The sequence below is a fragment of the Coregonus clupeaformis genome, chromosome 37 (assembly GCF_020615455.1).
Source record: "Coregonus clupeaformis isolate EN_2021a chromosome 37, ASM2061545v1, whole genome shotgun sequence".
NCBI lineage: Eukaryota > Metazoa > Chordata > Actinopteri > Salmoniformes > Salmonidae > Coregonus > Coregonus clupeaformis.
In genome coordinates, this window is record NC_059228.1 from 33,536,663 (window position 1) to 33,555,698 (window position 19,036).

The 19,036-nt window shown below is 44.2% G+C and overlaps 1 protein-coding gene across 5 annotated transcripts in view; it reads right to left on the bottom strand.

Moving 5' to 3' along the window:
• LOC121536590 (histone demethylase UTY-like) overlaps positions 1-19,036 on the bottom strand; it is a 114,695-nt gene that overhangs the window by 64,569 nt on the left and 31,090 nt on the right. For 4 of the 5 annotated variants that reach the window (XM_045211624.1, XM_045211623.1, XM_045211622.1 and 1 more), the window contains one exon: positions 15,277-15,397. In XM_045211624.1, the coding sequence (XP_045067559.1) occupies positions 15,277-15,397 (121 nt within the window). Of the gene's footprint in view, positions 1-4,322; positions 4,562-15,276; positions 15,398-19,036 lie in introns of those variants that run through there. The other variant, XM_045211625.1, reaches the window with a different exon arrangement.

Consider the following 19,036-nt stretch of genomic DNA (forward strand, 5'->3'; position numbering starts at 1 on the left):
CGGCACCACACTCCCAGGGCCCTCACCTCCTCCCTGTAGGCTGTCTCGCCATTGTTGGTAAATCAGGCCTACTACTGTTGTGTCGTCTGCAAAACGTGATGATTGAGTTGGAGATGTGCGCAACCACGCAGTAATGGGTGAACAGGGAGTACAGGAGGGGGCTGAGCACGCACCCTTGTGGGGCCCCAGTGTTGACGATAAGCGAAGTGGAGGTGTTTCTTCTTACCTTCACCACCTGGGGCGGCCCGTCAGGAAGTCCATGACACAGTTGCACAGGGCGGGGTTTAGACCCAGGGACCCAAGCTTAATGATGAGCTTGGAGGTTACTATGGTGTTGAATGCTGAGCTATAGTCAATGAACAGCATTCTTACATAGGTATTCCTCTTGTCCAGATGGGATAGGGCAGTGTGCAGTGCGATGGCGATTGCATCGTCTGTGGATCTATTGAGGCGGTAAGCAAATTGGAGTGGGTCTAGGGTGTCAGGTAAGGTAGAGGTGATATGATCCTTAACTAGCCCCTCAAAGCACTTCATGATGACAAAAGTGAGTGCTACGGGGCGATAGTCATTTAGTTCAGTTACCTTTGCTTTCTTGGGTATAGGAACGATGGTGGACATCTTGAAACAAGTGGGGACAGCAGACTGGGATTGGGAGAGATTGAATATGTCCATTAACACTCCAGCCAGCTGGTCTGCGCATGCTCTGAGGACGCGGCTAGGGATGCCGTTTGGGACGGCAGCCTTGCGAGGGTTAACATGCTTAAATGTCTTACTCACGTCAGCCACAGAGAAGGAGAGCCCACAGTCCTTGGTAGCGGGCCGCGTCGGTGGTACTGTGTTATCCTCAAAGCGGGCGAAGGTGTTTAGCTTGTCTGGAAGCAAGTCGTCGGTGTCCACGACGTGGCTGGTTTTCTCTTTGTAGTCCGTGATTGTCTGTAGACCCTGCCACATACGTCTCGTGTCTGAGCCGTTGAATTGCGACTCCACTTCACCTCTATACTGACGTTTTGCCTGTTTGATAGCCTTACGGAGGGAATAACTACACTGTTTGTATTCAGCCATATTCCCAGTCACCTTGCCATGGTTAAATGCGGTGGTTCGCGCTTTCAGTTTAGCGAATGCTGCCATTTTCCACGGTTTCTGGTTTGGGTAGGTTTTAATAATCACAGTGGGTACAACATCTCCTATACAGTTCCTGATTAACTCAGTAACCGTATCAGTGTATTCATCTATGTTATTCTCAGAGGCTACCCGGAACATATCCCAGTCCGCGTGATCAAAACCCTTCACAATGTAGTTCTTTGTAGGCGATACTCTTGAAATAATTAAAATAATACAGCCTAAATAATTCATTAATCGTTCCTTCTTAGGCTCCCTGTCTGGCTCCTGACCTATTTAGAGTGTTTATATACTGTTTAATATGACATGTAGCCCATTTGAAATGTGCTTCTTACAGTCACCTTTTCCTGTTGTTTATTAAAATACTTTTCATTCAAATAATATGGTTTGGTTTCAATTCATCAAAACCAAATGGTAGGTCGAGGTAGGCACAAAAATAGATGGGTGTTGGTTAAATTGTCATTTTAATGAATGGTGTTTTTCCTCTCCTTCTGCCCTAATCACAGGTGTCCTGTATGTTCCTGATTGGTGGTCGTTGGGGTGTCTGCTGATTGCTGAGGTGGACCAATCAGTGGACATTCCTCTGCATTGCACCACCTGTTTCTGGTTTTTCAAATTACACATCCCATTGTTTAAAAGCCGGTCAGTTGTGTTTGTTGTTAGAGACTATTTTCCGTATGTGAGTATGGATACTGTGGCGTCCTGTGTACTCACTCATTTGCTGGTTACTCTGTTTGGTAACTTTGTGTGTTTCTGGGAAAAGGGGAATTTAAGCATGTTGCCCTTGGGCGTACATTACCCGTAGGAAGAAAACTGTCTAAAAACACTAGTTAGACCTGAGCGGACCACTCACTGTATTTTTGTATGATTAGCAGTAGCTTAGCGGTTCTTGAGGCAGGCAAGATCAGTTTAGGGGTGTTTTACACTATTGTTTCATTTCTTGGGTCCTGCTCAGCCCTTTTTCCCAAACCTTTACCGTGTGTTCAAAAATAAACCTTTTATGTTTGACGGTAGTTTATGGTTGTCGTGTAGTTTTTCTTCTCACTGTTCCATGTCACGCTTCTAATTTGCATGAATTATGTTAAAAGTCTCTTGTCCATCCACCCTAGACGTTTAAAGCCACGGGGTTCGTAACATGCAGCATGTCTTATTATTCTGTCTTAGACAACGTCTTGTCGCCATCACCAGCCTGTGACTAGGACATACCAACAGATCATAGTACACTGCTCAAAAAAATTAAGGGAACACTTAAACAACACAATGTAACTCCAAGTCAATCACACTTCTGTGAAATCAAACTGTCCACTTAGGAAGCAACACTGATTGACAATACATTTCACATGCTGTTATGCAAATGGAATAGACAACAGGTGGAAATTATAGGCAATTAGCAAGACACCCCCAAAAAAGGACTGGTTTTGCAGGTGGTGACCACAGACAACTTCTCAGTTCCTATGCTTCCTGGCTGATGTTTTGGTCACGTTTGAATGCTGGCGGTACTTTCACTCTAGTGGTAGCATGAGACGGATTCTACAACCCACACAAGTGGCTCAGGTAGTGCAGCTCATCCAGGATGGCACATCAATGCGAGCTGTGGCAAGAAGGTTTGCTGTGTCTGTCAGCGTAGTGTCCAGAGCATGGAGGCGCTACCAGGAGACAGGCCAGTACATCAGGAGACGTGGAGGAGGCCGTAGGAGGTCAACAACCCAGCAGCAGGACTGCTACCTCCGCCTTTGTGCAAGGAGGAGCAGGAGGAGCACTGCCAGAGCCCTGCAAAATGACCTCCAGCAGGCCACAAATGTGCATGTGTCTGCTCAAACGGTCAGAAACAGACTCCATGAGGGTGGTATGAGGGCCCGACGTCCACAGGTGGGGGTTGTGCTTACAGCCCAACACCGTGCAGGACGTTTGGCATTTGCCAGAGAACATCAAGATTGGCAAATTCGCCACTGGCGCCCTGTGCTCTTCACAGATGAAAGCAGGTTCACACTGAGCACATGTGACAGACGTGACAGAGTCTGGAGACGCCGTGGAGAACGTTCTGCTGCCTGCAACATCCTCCAGCATGACCGGTTTGGCGGTGGGTCAGTCATGGTGTGGGGAGGCATTTCTTTGGGGGCCGCACAGCCCTCCATGTGCTCGCCAGAGGTAGCCTGACTGCCATTAGGTACCGAGATGAGATCCTCAGACCCCTTGTGAGACCATATGCTGGTGCGGTTGGCCCTGGGTTCCTCCTAATGCAAGACAATGCTAGACCTCATGTGGCTGTAGTGTGTCAGCAGTTCCTGCAAGAGGAAGGCATTGATGCTATGGACTGGCCCGCCCGTTCCCCAGACCTGAATCCAATTGAGCACATCTGGGACATCATGTCTCGCTCCATCCATGCTTTAGTCCAGGTCTGGGAGGAGATCCCTCAGGAGACCATCCGCCACCTCATCAGGAGCATGCCCAGGCGTTGTAGGGAGGTCATACAGGCACGTGGAGGCCACACACACTACTGAGCCTCATTTTGACTTGTTTTAAGGACATTACATCAAAGTTGGATCAGCCTGTAGTGTGGTTTTCCACTTTAATTTTGAGGGTGACTCCAAATCCAGACCTCCATGGGTTGATAAATTTGATTTCCATTGATAATTTTTGTGTGATTTTGTTGTCAGCACATTCAACTATGTAAAGAAAAAAGTATTTAATAAGATTATTTCATTTATTCAGATCTAGGATGTGTTATTTTAGTGTTTTTTTTTTAGCAGTGTATTATAAAACACATACTGCAACATATGCACACACTGACACCGTACTGGTAACACAACACTGGAAACTGGAAGCAAGGGCATGTAACCCAAATCAAAAGAGATCAGGCACGACACCTCATCAAAAATAATAGCATGGTGCTGCAGACAGAGGCGCCTGTCTAAAATAAAGATCTTTAACGGTTTCACACGCACAGTTAAGAGTCACTTGTCAAAGTCAGATAAAAATCAAGGTAGCTCAGCCAACCTCCCTCCGCCCTCTCCCTCCCACACCTCAGTCAGAGCCGGCAGAGAGTGAGTCACCGCTCAGCTAATCACAGACACACACATCAGCTGAGGAGATATACCTGGAACAAACACACACATCTTCAAAGCCACACACACACACACACACAATACCACACACTGGCCATGGAAAATGTATCATCAGACCAAACGCAAACAATACTCTACCATGTATGCCAAGCCTTCTGTGCGGTGCAGGACCTCCCTGAAACAACATGACATCCTCCAGCAGCTCTCTACTGTTCTTCCTTTCCCTTCTCTCCTTCTATCCCCTTCCCTCTGTCACACTCTCTCCCCCTCTCTATGGCTCTCCATTACCAGCAGATAATGCAGCTTGCCTTTTCTCCCCCTCTCCGCTCCCCTCTCATTCCCGGTGTCACTGATTACTATTCAGCAGACGGCAGCAGTAGAGGGAGAGGAGAGATGACACACAATGCCCTCTTTCCCTCACTCCCTCAATTCAATTGCAATTTAAGGAGCTTTATTGGCTCGGGAAACACATGTTTACATTGCCAAAGCAAGTGAAATGGATAATAAACTAAAGTGAAATAAACAGAAAATGTACAGTAAACATTACACTCACAAAAGTTCAAAAATAATGAAGACGTTTCAAATGTCATGTCTATATACAGTGTTATAATGATGTGCAAATAGTTAAAGTACAAAAAGGAAAATAAATAATACAATGGTGTTCTTCACTGGTTTCCCTTTTCTTGTGGCAACAGGTCACAAATCTTGCTGCAGTGATTGCACACTGGTATTTCACCCAATAGATAGGAGTTTATCCAAATTGGATTTGTTTCAATTCTTTGTGGGTCTGTGTAATCTGAGGGAAGTATGTGTCTCTAATATGGTCATACATTTGGCATGAAGCTAGGAAGTGCAGCTCAGTTTGCACCTCATTTTGTGGGCAGTGTGCACATAGTCGGTCTTCTCTTGAGAGCCAGGTCTACCTACGGTGGCCTTTCTCAATAGCAAGGCTATGCTCACTGAGTCTGTATATAGTCAAAGATTTCCTTAATATTGGGTCAGTCACAGTAGTCATGTATTCTGCCACTGTGTACTCTCTGTTCAGGGCCAAATAGCATTCTAGTTTGCTTAGTTTTGTTGTAAATTCTTTCCAATGAGTCAAGTAATTATCTTTTTGTTTTCTCATGATTTGGTTGGTTCTAATTGTGTTGCTGTCCTGGGCCTCTGTGGGGTCTGTTTGTGTTTGTGAACAGAGCCCCAGGACCAGCTTGCTTAGGGGACTCTTCTCCAGGTTCATCTCTCTGTAGGTGATGGCTTTATTATGGAAGGTTTGGGAATCACTTCCTTTTAGGTGGTTGTAGATTTTAATGTCTCTTTTCAGGATTTGGACAATTAGCGGGTATCGGCCTAACTCTGCATGCATTATTTGGTATTTTACATTGTACACTGAGGATATTTTTGCAGAATTATGCATGCAGTCTCTCAATTTGGTGTTTGCCCCATTTTGTGAATTCCTGGTTGGAATGAAGGGCAACGGGTTCTATAACTGATTCAAGTATTTTTAGCCAGATCCTAATTGTTATGTCAAATTTTATGTTCCTTTTGATGGCATAGAAGGCCTTTCTTGCCGTGTCTCTCAGATCGTTCACAGCTTTGTCGAAGTTACCTATGGTGCTGACGTTTAGGCCGAGGTATGTATAGTTTGTGTTCTCTAGGGCAACAGTGTCTAGATTGTGTTTGTGGTCCTGGCAACTGGACCTTTTTTGGAACACCTTTATTTTTGTCTTTGAGATTTACTGTCAGGGTCCAGGTCTGACAGAATCTGTGCAGAAGATCTAGGTGCTGCTGTAGGCCCTCCTTGGTTGCAGAAGATAGCCCTATTTGGTAAAAGGCCAAGTCCATATTATGGCAAGAACAGCTCAAATAAGCAAAGAGAAACGACAGTCCATCTTTACTTTAAGACATTAAGGTCAGTAAATACGGAACATTTCAAGAACTTTGAAAGTCTCTTCAAGTGCAGTGGCAAAAACCATCCAGCGCTATGATGAAACTGGCTCTCATGAGGACCGCCACAGGAATGGAAGACCCATAGTTACCTCTGCTGCAGAGGATAAGTTCATTATAGTTACCAGCCTCAGAAATTGCAGCCCAAATAAATGCTTCACAGAGTTCAAATAACAGACACATCTCAACATCAACTGTTCAGAGGGGACTGTGTGAATAAGGCCTTCGTGGGTCGAATTGCTGCAAAGAAACCACTACTAAAAGGACACCAATAAGAAGAAGAGACCTGCTTTGGCCAAGAAACACGAGCAATGGACATTAGACCGGTGGAAATGTGTCCTTTGGTCTGGAGTCCAAATATGAGATTTTTGGTTCAAACTGCCGTGTCTTTGTGAGACGCGGTGTGGGTGAATGGATGATCTCCGCATGTGTAGTTCCCACTGTAAAGCATGGAGGTGGTGGTGTTATGGTGTGGGGGTGCTTTGCTGGTGACACTGTCTGTGATTTATTTAGAATTCAAGGCACACTTAACAAGCATGGCTACCACAGCATTCTGCAGCGATACGCCATCCCATCTGGTTTGGGCTTAGTGGGACTAATAATTTGTTTTTCAAAAGGACAATGATCCAACACACCTCCAGGCTGTGTAAGGGATATTTTACCAAGGAGGAGAGTGATGGAGTGCTGCATCAGATGACTTGGCCTCCACAATCCCCCGACCTCAACCCAATTAAGATGGTTTGGGATGAGTCGGACGGCAGAGTGAAGGAAAAGCAGCCAAGAAGTGCTCAGCATATGTGGGAACTCCTTCAAGACCGTTGGAAAAGCATTCCAGGTGAAGCTGGTTGAGAGAATGCCAAGAGTGTGCAAAGCTGTCATCATGGCAAAGGGTGGCTATTTGAAGAATCTCAAAAATTAAATACATTTTGATTTGTTTAACACTTTTTTGGTTACTACATGATTCCATATGTGTTATTTCATAGTTCTGATGTCTTCACTATTATTGTACAATGTAGAAATATAGAAAAACCCTTGAATGAGTAGGTGTGTCCAAACTTTTGACTGGTACTGTACATGTTGAAGAGGGTGGGGCTTAAGCTGCATCCCTGTCTCACCCCACGGCCCTGTGGAAAGAAATTTGTGTTTTTTGCCAATTTTAACCACACACTTGTTGTTGTTTGTGTACATGGATTTAATAATGTCATACGTTTTTCCCCCAACACCACTTTCCATCAATTTGTATAGCAGACCCTCATGCCAAATTATGTCAAAAGCTTTTTTGAAATCAACAAAGCATGAGAAGACTTTGCCTTTGTTTTGGTTTGTTTGTTTGTCAATTAGGGTGTGCAGGGTGAATACGTGTTCTGTCGTACGGTAACTTGGTAAAAAGCCAATTTGACATTTGCTCAGTAGATTGTTTTCACTGAGGAAATGTACGAGTCTGCTGTTAATGCAGAGGATTTTCCCAAGGTTGCTGTTGACGCATACCCCACGGTAGTTATTAGGGTCAAATTTGTGTCTCTCTCTCGCTCTCTGCTGATAATCTTCTCTATGGTCACACAGGAAGAAGGATTCTCATCAGCTGACTAATATGCACCAGTCAATTACTCTAGTGTTTCCTCTTTCCCTCTCTCTGCCTAAATTAGCACCTGCTGAGAGAGTGACTGTGTGGGTGTGTGTTTGTTGTATATACAGTAGCAGCTGGTGTCAAGAGCACATCATTTTATGCAAAATGGCTGAGTATTTCCATAGATTGGTTCATTGATTCCCTTTTACATGAAAATACAAACCGTCTCAACGCCTTTTCTCCATCCAGCCAACTTACCACTGCTAATTTAGAAACCCCTTCCACTAGGCCGTATGCTCCACCCCTCTCTTCCTCTCCTCTCCTTTACCCCCTCATCACTCAGCCTCCCTTCTATTCCCTGTCTAGTCGTACCCTCTCCTCCCCCCACTACCTCTTTCTGCTCTCTACCCCTCCTTTTCTTTTCTCCCTCTTTGCTCACACCTCCTCCCTCTCTCCGTAGATAACTGGGCCAGTGTGCTCTCTTTGCTCACACCTCCTCCCTCTCTCCGTAGATAACTGGGCCAGTGTGCTCTCTTTGCTCACACCTCCTCCCTCTCTCCGTAGATAACTGAGCCAGTGTGTCCCTCTTTGCTCACACCTCCTCCCTCTCTCCGTAGATAACTGGGCCAGTGTGCTCTCTTTGCTCACACCTCCTCCCTCTCTCTGTAGATAACTGAGCCAGTAGTTCCCTCTTTGCTCACACCTCCTCCCTCTCTCCGTAGATAACTGGGCCAGTAGGTCCATCTTTGCTCACACCTCCTCCCTCTCTCCGTAGATAACTGAGCCAGTAGTTCCCTCTTTGCTCACACCTCCTCCCTCTCTCCGTAGATAACTGAGCCAGTGTGTGTGTGTGTGGCAGGGTGCCATAGAGCTCAGTGGGGCGTGTGTGTGACTAAGGAAGAGGGAGGCCGTGCAGCACGTGTGCAGCCTGTTCAGCTCAATAATACTGCTGCTTGCACACACACACACACACCCCTGTACAAGGCACAGGTAGCCTCACGAAACCAGTGCTGCACGGACTCAGTGTTCCACAGAGCTGATAGGCTGTCAGCAGCCAATCAACGGGAAGCCAGTGCTGGACCAGAGACAGACACCTGGTCTGTTCCTCTCCTCTCCCAGGGTAGGATGTCCCTCCCTGCCCATCTCCCCACTCCTGAGAGAACCCATCCTGGGAACAATCTCCCCTGAGAGCTTTCATAACATGCGTTTCCATCCACAGCCGACCCAGCTATGTAGCGTAGCTACAACAGCCATTTACAGTAGGTCACTTTCTAGGCCTAGGGTGATGGAAATTGAGGTCAGGTGCATCCTGTTTCCATTGATCATCCTTGAGATATTTCTACACCTTGATTGGAGTCCACCTGTGGTAAATTCAATTGATTGGACATGATTTGGAAAGGCACAAACCTGTCTATAGAAGGTCCCACAGTTGACAGTGCATGTCAGAGCAAAAACCAAGCCATGAGGTCGAAGGAATTGTCCGTAGAGCTCTGAGACAGGATTGTGTCGAGGCACAGATCTGGGGAAGGCTACCCAAAGAATTCTGCAGCATTTAATGTACCCAAGAACACAGTGGCCTCCATCCTTCTTAAATGGAAGAAGTTCGGAACCACCAAGACTCTTCCTAGAGCTGGCTGCCTGGGAGGTGACCAAGAACCCGGTGGTCACGGACAGCGCTCTAGAGTTCCTCTGTGGAGATGGGAGAACCTGTTTTTGCTTTGTCATTATGGGGTATTGTGTGTAGATTGATGAGGGAAAAAAACAATTTAATCAATTTTAGAATAAGGCTGTAACCCAATAAAATGTGGAAAAAGTAAAGGGGTCATGCAAATACATAGTAAATAGCCTAGTGCAGGGGTTTTCAAACTGTGTCCACTATTGAAAAAATATTTGTAGGAATTTTACTGTAAAAAAAAAAAAAATTATGAATATCGCTAGCTGCAACAGAATACCATCGTGGACACGATTTATATGTCTCTGCGTCCAGAATGAAGGAAGTTATCATGCTAGCTGTTCCTGTTCATACGACTCTGGGGAAGTACACAAAAGGGCTTCATTGCCAACATCTCAAACTACCCCTTTAATGTGGAGCTAATTACAGGGGTTTTCTGTATTAAATAATTCTTAGGTGGGGCGACTAAGCGGTCATTTTCGGAATGTAAAAACTGTTTGTGTCAACTCAAATGACCAAAACCAGATAAAAAGTATATTGAACTAAACTCAGCAAAAAAAGAAACGTCCTCTCACTGTCAACTGCGTTCATTTTCGGTAAACTTAACATTTGTAAATATTTGTATGAACATAACAAGATTCAACAACTGAGACAGACATAAACTGAACAAGTTCCACAGACATGTGACTAACAGAAATTGAATAATGTGTCCCTGAACAAAGGGGGGAGGGGGGGGTCAAAATCAAAAGTAACAGTCAGTATCTGGTGTAGCCACCAGCTGCATTAAGTACAGCAGTGCATCTCCTCCTCATGGACTGCACCAGATGTGCCAGTTCTTGCTGTGAGATGTTACCCCACTATTCCACCAACGCACCTGCAAGTTCCCGGACATTTCTGGGGGGGAATGGCCCTAGCCCTCACCCTCCGATCCAACAGGTCCCAGACGTGCTCAATGGGATTGAGATCCGGGCTCTTCGCTGGCCATTGCAGAACACTGACATTTCTGTCTTGCAGGAAATCAGGCACAGAACGAGCAGTATGGCTGGTGGCACTGTCATGCTGGAGGGACATGTCAGGATGAGCCTGCAGAAAGGGTACCACATGAGGGAGGAGGATGTCTTCCCTGTAACGCACAGCGTTGAGATTGCCTGCAATGACACCAAGCTCAGTCCGATGATGATGTGACACCGCCCCAGACCATGACGGACCCTCCACCTCCAAATCGATCCCGCTCCAGAGTACAGGCCTCGATGTAACGCTCCTTCCTTCGACGATAAACGCGAATCCGACCATCACCCCTGGTGAGACAAAACCGTGACTTGTCAGTGAAGAACACTTTTTGCCAGTCCTGTCTGGTCCAGCGACGGTGGGTTTGTGCCCATAGGCAACGTTGTTGCCGGTGATGTCTGGTGAGGACCTGCCTTACAACAGGCCTACAAGCCCTCAGTCCAGCCTCTCTCAGCCTATTGCGGACAGTCTGAGCACTGATGGAGGGATTGTGCGTTCCTGGTGTAACTTGGGCAGTTGTTGTTGCCATCCTGTACCTGTCCCGCAGGTGTGATGTTTGGATGTACTGATCCTGTGCAGGTGTTGTTACACGTGGTCTTTCACTGCGAGGACGATCAGCTGTCCGTCCTGTCTCCCTGTAGCGCTGTCTTCGGCGTCTCACAGTACGGACATTGCAATTTATTGCCCTGGCCACATCTGCAGTCCTCATGCCTCCTTGCAGCATGCCCAAGGCACATTCACGCAGATGAGCAGGGACCCTGGGCATCTTTCTTTTGGTGTTTTTCCAGAGTCAGTAGAAAGGCCTCTTTAGTGTCCTAAGTTTTCATAACTGTGACTTTAATTGCCTACCGTCTGTAAGCTGTTAGTGTCTTAACGACCATTCCACAGGTGCATGTTCATTAATTGTTTATGGTTAATTAAAACATGCATGGGAAACAAGTGTTTAAACCCTTTACAATGAAGATATGTGAAGTTATTTTGATTTTTACAAATTATCTTAGAAAGACTGGGTCCTGAAAAAGGAAAGTTTTTTTGCTGAGTTTATATATATATATATATATATATATATATATATATAAATAAATACCATCTTTGAGAACTAACAATCAAATAAAAGCTAGACAGTCAGGGAGAATAGAACATTTAACAAAATGGGCATTCAGGGCACATGCCCATTGATTTAGTTAATGTTTGACCAGAGGAACAACATTAGCCATGGCAAAATGCATAGAATTCGGGGAAATTAGCTTTATAACTGCAAGATTGTATCTCATCTCCATGTCAAAATGGGCAGAATTTGCTTAAAAACTGCAAAATTCTCTCAGCTCAACGGAAACATTTCTAGAATTACAGAAAATTCACTTTACAACAGCAACATGTTCTCTACGCCGTCAAGATACCCTTCTAGTTAATAGACTATGTTAGAGTTTATACTTAGTTACATATAGCATGTAAACCCATAGCTGCATCTACGTAAACCCATGGTTACATAGAGAATGTAAACCCATAGTTAGAGCCCTGGCTGGCTGTAAAAGACCACTCCGAAACAGTCACCGTTAGACTTCAGCTACTCTTCTCTGAGCTCTCCTGGGAATAATAGCGCCATACAACACCTAGACCTATGGCAGCTCTAACACTGTCCAATTCAGAAGCCCTCAGGTGTATGTGTGTATGTGTGTCTGGTCTGGACAAAACAGAACAGTATACATTCAGCCATATCACTTTCACAGGGGAGAATAGACACGGATATCCACCCTAGCTTATAGTGTCAATGCCAAATGGCACCAGACAGGCCTACACAGCCGCCAAAAAGGCTATTCTATTCTACACATAATCCAGCATGGAAGATAGTCTATGTCTCCTATTTCACAGAACGGTCATAAAGGAGAGCTCTGCTTTAATCATGCAGAAGAGAGGCTGGTAAGGCCATGCTAGTGTTAGACTGGGGGGGGACCTGTTGACTCCTAGAGGGTACTAGGGCAGTGGGTCTCACTCCTGGGCTGGAGGGCTGCAGTGTGCTGGCTAAATTGGGAGTGTATCGTGTACAGTATTAGCTAGGCTACATACCTAGGCGTATACAGTGCAGCAGCAGCAGCAGCATAGGGCTGTCCCCGACTAAATAAAATATTGGTCGACCGAAAGTCGTCTGTTCTTTTGACCAATCGATTGTGTATTGTATTTTTCCATATATAGACACACCCTATGAGTTTTAATAAAATCAACTATATGCATTGAGCTTGTCTGATGCTTTAAGCTTACTGTTTGATGAACTAAGACACAAATGACTCAAGAGGGAGGCAGAGATCTAGATAACCAGAAGGAGGGGAAAAAAATGTAACTTGACCCAACCATTCTTCTCCTGCTCCTGCTGGCTTTCACATATTCTGCCATTACTCTCCTGAAGTTGCTGGTAATAGGCTACACGAGGAGTCTGCAACCTTTCTCATGTGACATGCCAATTTATCTTACCATTTCTACCGATCTGCGTGCCAGTTATGGTTTTCATATGCACATTTTTGTGGAACAGTTTCATTTAAATTTATAATAAAAATGTATTCATATCTCTAAATCATTGTCATGTGGTTAATCAAAATTCTATCCAAATCTAAATGAAAATGATAAACCTAAAAACAAACTTCTATTGCCATTGCCAACTATGTAAAAATAGCCTACATAAAGCCAACAAATAAAAAAATTGCAGCCTGCAGGTAGAAAATATCAGGATAAAAAAAAATATCCTAAAAATCACATTGGCTTCGCATGGCCTGTCTGCAACGAACTTGAAAACATTGTATCAACTATTAACTTGGGTCAGGCCAGAAGATTGCCCTAGCAAACTTGCAACATTGTATAAAATATTCTGGGCCCTCAGAGTTTTCTGTGCCAGTGAGCTCTGCTGTAGCACAGCTGTAGGCAACGTTACCTACATTCTTTATCAGCACTGAGCAAATTTCAGGTCTGCTGAGCACAAACTTGAACGTTGTGAAAATTCTATGCAACTTCCAGTGTGCGTTTACTGTGAACACTGAAGCTGTACCCGCTTTAAGTTACAGTTTTAACAGTGGCCAAGTAGGCTACTGTAGCTATTTGATCATAATGTAGGCCTACCAGAGCGGCCTACCATCAAAAAACAATGGAGAAAATGCATCCCAGAACAATTTAACATGGAAATAGCTGTTCTATTATTCAGCCTACAGTAGCAGCCAACGAGTGGTGTTCAATGTAGACTTTTGAAAAAACATGCAGCGCTTGACATTAACCACTTGTCCTTCAGAAAAAGCTGTGTTTGATGCAAGAAACCACTTTACAAAATAAAATACATTATTATTCCTATACCATTATTACAGAGAAACAAACAATGCGACCCTCTGCCTATTGGCTACTTAGCTTATTCAAGCATGTCTCAAAAATACAACGCCGCCCTTTTATGAAAATAAAAATCTCTAACTGACTGGCTTTTCAAAGACGTCTAGAAATGCACACGTTTTGTGCTCTTGTAGGAAGCAATCACTCCAATTTTGCTGACTACAAATGATCTATAACTGGGATAATAATTCACTAACTAGAAAATTATATGAACAAAATGGACACACGTGGCTACATGCAGCTCTCGCTTTGATCTCAAAACAAGCGCATCTACTCGCGAACGATCATGCTGTAGACACAGTCCAGAGAATGGCACAGATCCATATATGGCAATGGTTTATTTGCATATAGGCCTACTGCAGCTCTGATTGGTTATGCCGCAGCAGTCTGTGTAGAGTAGGGCCTGAGTCGTGCCTGTCAATGCAACAGAATCCTACTCCGATTCGTTCTGCCTACAACAACATCTCTTGCATAGTTTGTTTTGTTTCAGTATGTTGCATTAAAAGTGGCTAATATTGCGTTGTTTAGATCACAATTGACACAGTAAAAGGAAAAACGTTGATAGCGTTAACAGAGAAAACTAGAAAAGTGGTCACCAACCTTTTGAGTCATGCAAGCTGAGCTCTACCGCTCAGATTTTGTTTTAACATTACTTAAAAATGTAAGCCTACGCAACATCAACCAATTAAAAATAGTACTGTAGCAATGAGGTTTGTGCAGTAAGCTACAGGCTCAATACATTATTACCGCATATTGGCTTTGCTTGAATTGCCCTGCCAATGCATTGTTGTTGGGGACATATAAAAATATATTTCAAAATTTGAGGTATCCTATATGATCACACCAGTAATATATCCGTTGTTGTATTACTTGTGAGGCACAGCTGAGTGGACATACAGTGCCTTTGGAAAGTACTCAGACAATTTGATTTTTTCTATATTTGTGCATCTGGGTGATGCATGGTCAATCTGACGTCTGCATTGGCCGTGCAGCATTTACGGTGATACGGCCTCTGCAGAAGTCAGGGCATTCATACTTCTTGCGCTTCGCGGAGCAGTGCAGCGCTGTTGTGAAGGAAGTTGTCAAGGGAGTGAGTTTGTGTTTATATAGGATGTACCGCCCTCATCTACTGTCAACCAATCATGTCAATGCAGAGCTATACAGAGCCCTTCGCATTGTTACAACATTTGGGAGGCACTTGGCAATGTGGTACGGAGCTCGATTTGGCCTCTGCGTGCCTCCAGAGGCTCCGTAATTGCATCACACCCTCCATATGGAGACTCCGACCACATTTTCAGATCAAGCATAAATTGGCATTTAGTCTAGGCCTCCGTAATGGATTAGTTCACTGAGATGGGTGCAAATATGTATATATTTGCTACTGCTCGACCCCAAAAAATAATATCTCGGTCGACCAACCGCCTATCGACAAAACAATCGATCAGTCGACTAATTGGGGTCAGCCCTATAACAATAATAGTAGTAGTTGTAGTAGTAGTAGTAGTAGTAGTAGTAGCAGCAGCAGTAGTACATACCTTCAGACTGGACTCGTAATCGGTGTTGCCTTTAAACATGAGGCCCAGTCTCATGTGGATCTCTGTGGCTCGGGAGAAACTGGGGTCAATATAGAGCACATCCTGAAACGCTTTTATCGCCCTGCACACAAACAGAGAAAGAAACAGGAGGAGAGAGTTAAACATAGGATGGAACAAAACACACATTAAAAAACACATTCACAAAAGCAAAATGTGTAGAAATAACTGGACATTTTAAATGAACTGCATTTTATCTGGGATAAAAATAGAGCGAGTAAGAAAAACCCTTTACTGTTGTAAAATACAAATCAGAGACACGGAAGAGTCCTCTAGTTCTTTACCTTCTGATTGCTAGAGCATCTCTGGATTGAGCCACAGAGAGCGAGAGAGATAGAAAGAGAGAGCGATAGAGCGACAGAGACAGAGAGCGCGATAGAGAGCAATAGAGCGAGAGAGAGCGATAGAGCGAGAGAGCGAGAGGGCGAAAGAGCAAGCGATAGAGAGAGAGCGATAGAGAGAGAGCGCGCGATAGGAAGAGAGCGATAGAGAGAGAGAGCGCGATAGAGAGCGAGAGCGATAGAGAGAGAGAGCGATAGAGAGAGAGAGCGATAGAGAGAGAGAGCGATAGAGAGAGAGAGCGCTCTCTACAGAGAAAAATGTCCTCCTGTGTGGTACCTATATCCCCACACTAGAAACCCCATACTTTATTGAAGACAGCCTCTCCATCCTGTAGTGCGAAACCAATCATTTCCAGACCTTGGGACATTAACTAGTCTGTTTGAGACCTAAATGCCAGAACTGGACAAGAACCTGACACCCTCAGCACACAGGGGGACAAACACTTACCTGGAGGTGACAGCATTCCCTCCCACATATGCCCCCCTAGGCACAACTACGACAACATAACCAACAAAAACGGGTCACAACTCCTGCAGCTCTGTCGCACACTGGGTATGTACATAGTCAATGGTAGTTTGAGGGGACTCCTATGGTAGGTACACCTATAGCTCATCTCTTGGCAGTAGTACTGTAGACTACTTTATCACTGACCTCAACCCAGAGTCTCTCAGAGCGTTCACAGTCAGCCCACTGACACCCCTATCAGACCACAGCAAAATCAGTCTACTTGAACAGAGCAATACTCAATCATGAGGCATCAAAGCCAAAGGCACTGAATAATATTAAGAAATGCTATAGATGGAAGGAAAGTAGTGTCAAAAACCTACCAAAAAACAATTAGAAAACAACAAATTCAATCCCTTTTAGACAACTTCCTGGACAAAACGTTCCACTGTAATAGTGAAGGTGTAAACTTGGCAGAAGAAAACCTAAACAGTACATTTCACCTCTTAGCTTGCCTATCAAATCAAAAAATCTCTAACAGAAAACCGAAGAAAAGTAACAGTGACAAATGGTTTGATTAAGAATGCAAAACCTAAGAAAGAAATTGAGAAACCTATCCAACAAAAACAGAGAGACCGAGAAAACCTGAGCCTATGCCTTCACTATGGTGAATCACAAACAATACAGAAATACACTACGGAAAAAGAAGGAACAGCATGTCAGAAATCAGCTCAATGTAATTGAAGAATCCATAGACTAACCACTTCTGGGAAAATCGGAAAACACTAAACAAACAACACGAAGAGTCCCATAAGGCGGTGCACAATTGGCACAGCGTCGTCCCGGTTTGGCCGGTGTAGGCCGTCATTGTAAATAAGAATTTGTTCTTAACTGACTTGCCTAGTTAAATAAAGGTAAAATTAAAAAATTAAAATAAAAACTCTATCCAAAACAGAGATGTATGGGTAAACCACTTCTCCCATCTTTTTGGCCCTATAACAAAGAACAAACAGCAAAACATATATACATGATCAAATGCAAATCTTAGAATCAACTATTAAAGACTACCAGACCCCACTGGATTCTCCAATTACATTGAATGAACTACAGGACAAAATACAAACCCTCCAACCCAAAAAGGCCTGTGGTGTTGATGGTATCCTCAATGAAATGATTAAATATACAGACCACAAACTCCAATTGCCTATACTTAAACTCTTTAACATCATCCTTAGCGCTGGCATCTTCCCCAATATTTGGAACCAAGGACTGATCACCCCAATCCACAAAAGTAGAGACATATTTGACTCCAATAACTACAGTGGGATATGCATCAACAGCAACCTTGGGAAAATCCTCTGCATTACCATTAACAGCAGACTAGTTCAATTCCTCAGTGAAAACAATGTACTGAGCAAATGTCAAATTGGCTTTTTACCAAATTACCATATGACAGACCACGTATTCACCCTGCACACCCTAATTGACAAACAAACAAACCAAAACAAAAGGCAAAGTCTTCTCATGCTTTGTTGATTTCAAAAAAGCTTTTGACTCAATTTGGCATGAGGGTCTGCTATACAAATTGATGGAAATTGGGGTTGGGGGAAAAACATACAACATTATAAAATCCATGTACACAAACAACAAGTGTGCGGTTTTTTTTCTTCTTTTTTTTAGGGGGTAGATCAGCTTTCATATTTCAGATAGATTGTAACTTCCATCAATGTAATTGTCTGCATCACTTCCAATCCCCCATGTTTTTTTTCTCGCAAATATATATAATATACAGTGAGGGAAAAAAGTATTTGATCCCCTGCTAATTTTGTACGTTTCCCACTGACAAAGAAATTATCAGTCTATAATTTTAATGGTAGGTTTATTTGAACAGTGAGAGACAGAATAACAACAAAAACATCCAGAAAAACGCATGTCAAAAATGTTATAAATTGATTTGCATTTTAATGAGGGAAATAAGTATTTGACCCCCTCTCAATCAGAAAGATTTCTGGCTCCCAGGTGTCTTTTATACAGGTAACGAGCTGAGATTAGGAGCACACTCTTAAAGGGAGTGCTCCTAATCTCAGCTTGTTACCTGTATAAAACACACCTGTCCACAGAAGCAATCAATCAATCAGATTCCAAACTCTCCACCATGGCCAAGACCAAAGAGCTCTCCAAGGATGTCAGGGACAAGATTGTAGACCTACACAAGGCTGGAATGGGCTACAAGACCATCGCCAAGCAGCTTGGTGAGAAGGTGACAACAGCTGGTGCGATTATTCGCAAATGGAAGAAACACAAAATAACTGTCAATCTCCCTCGGCCTGGGGCTCCACGCAAGATCTCACCTCGTGGAGTTGCAATGATCATGAGAACGGTGAGGAATCAGCCCAGAACTACACGGGAGGATCTTGTCAATGATCTCAAGGCAGCTGGGACCATAGTCACCAAGAAAACAATTGGTAACACACTACGCCGTGAATGACTGAAATCCTGCAGCGCCCGCAAGGTCCCTCCCCTGCTCAAGAAAGCACATATACAGGCCCTTCTGAAGTTTGCCAATAAACATCTAAATGATTCAGAGGAGAACTGGGTGAAAGTGTTGTGGTCAGATGAGACCAAAATGGAGCACTTTGGCATCAACTCAACTCGCCATGTTTGGAGGAGGAGGAATGCTGCCTATGACCCCAAGAACACCATCCCCATCGTCAAACATGGAGGTGGAAACATTATGCTTTGGGGGTGTTTTTCTGCTAAGGGGACAGGACAACTTCACTGCATCAAAGGGACGATGGACGGCGCCATGTACCGTCAAATCTTGGGTGAGAACCTCCTTCCCTCAGCCAGGGCATTGAAAATGGGTCGTGGATGGGTATTCCAGCATGACAATGACCCAAAACACACGGCCAAGGCA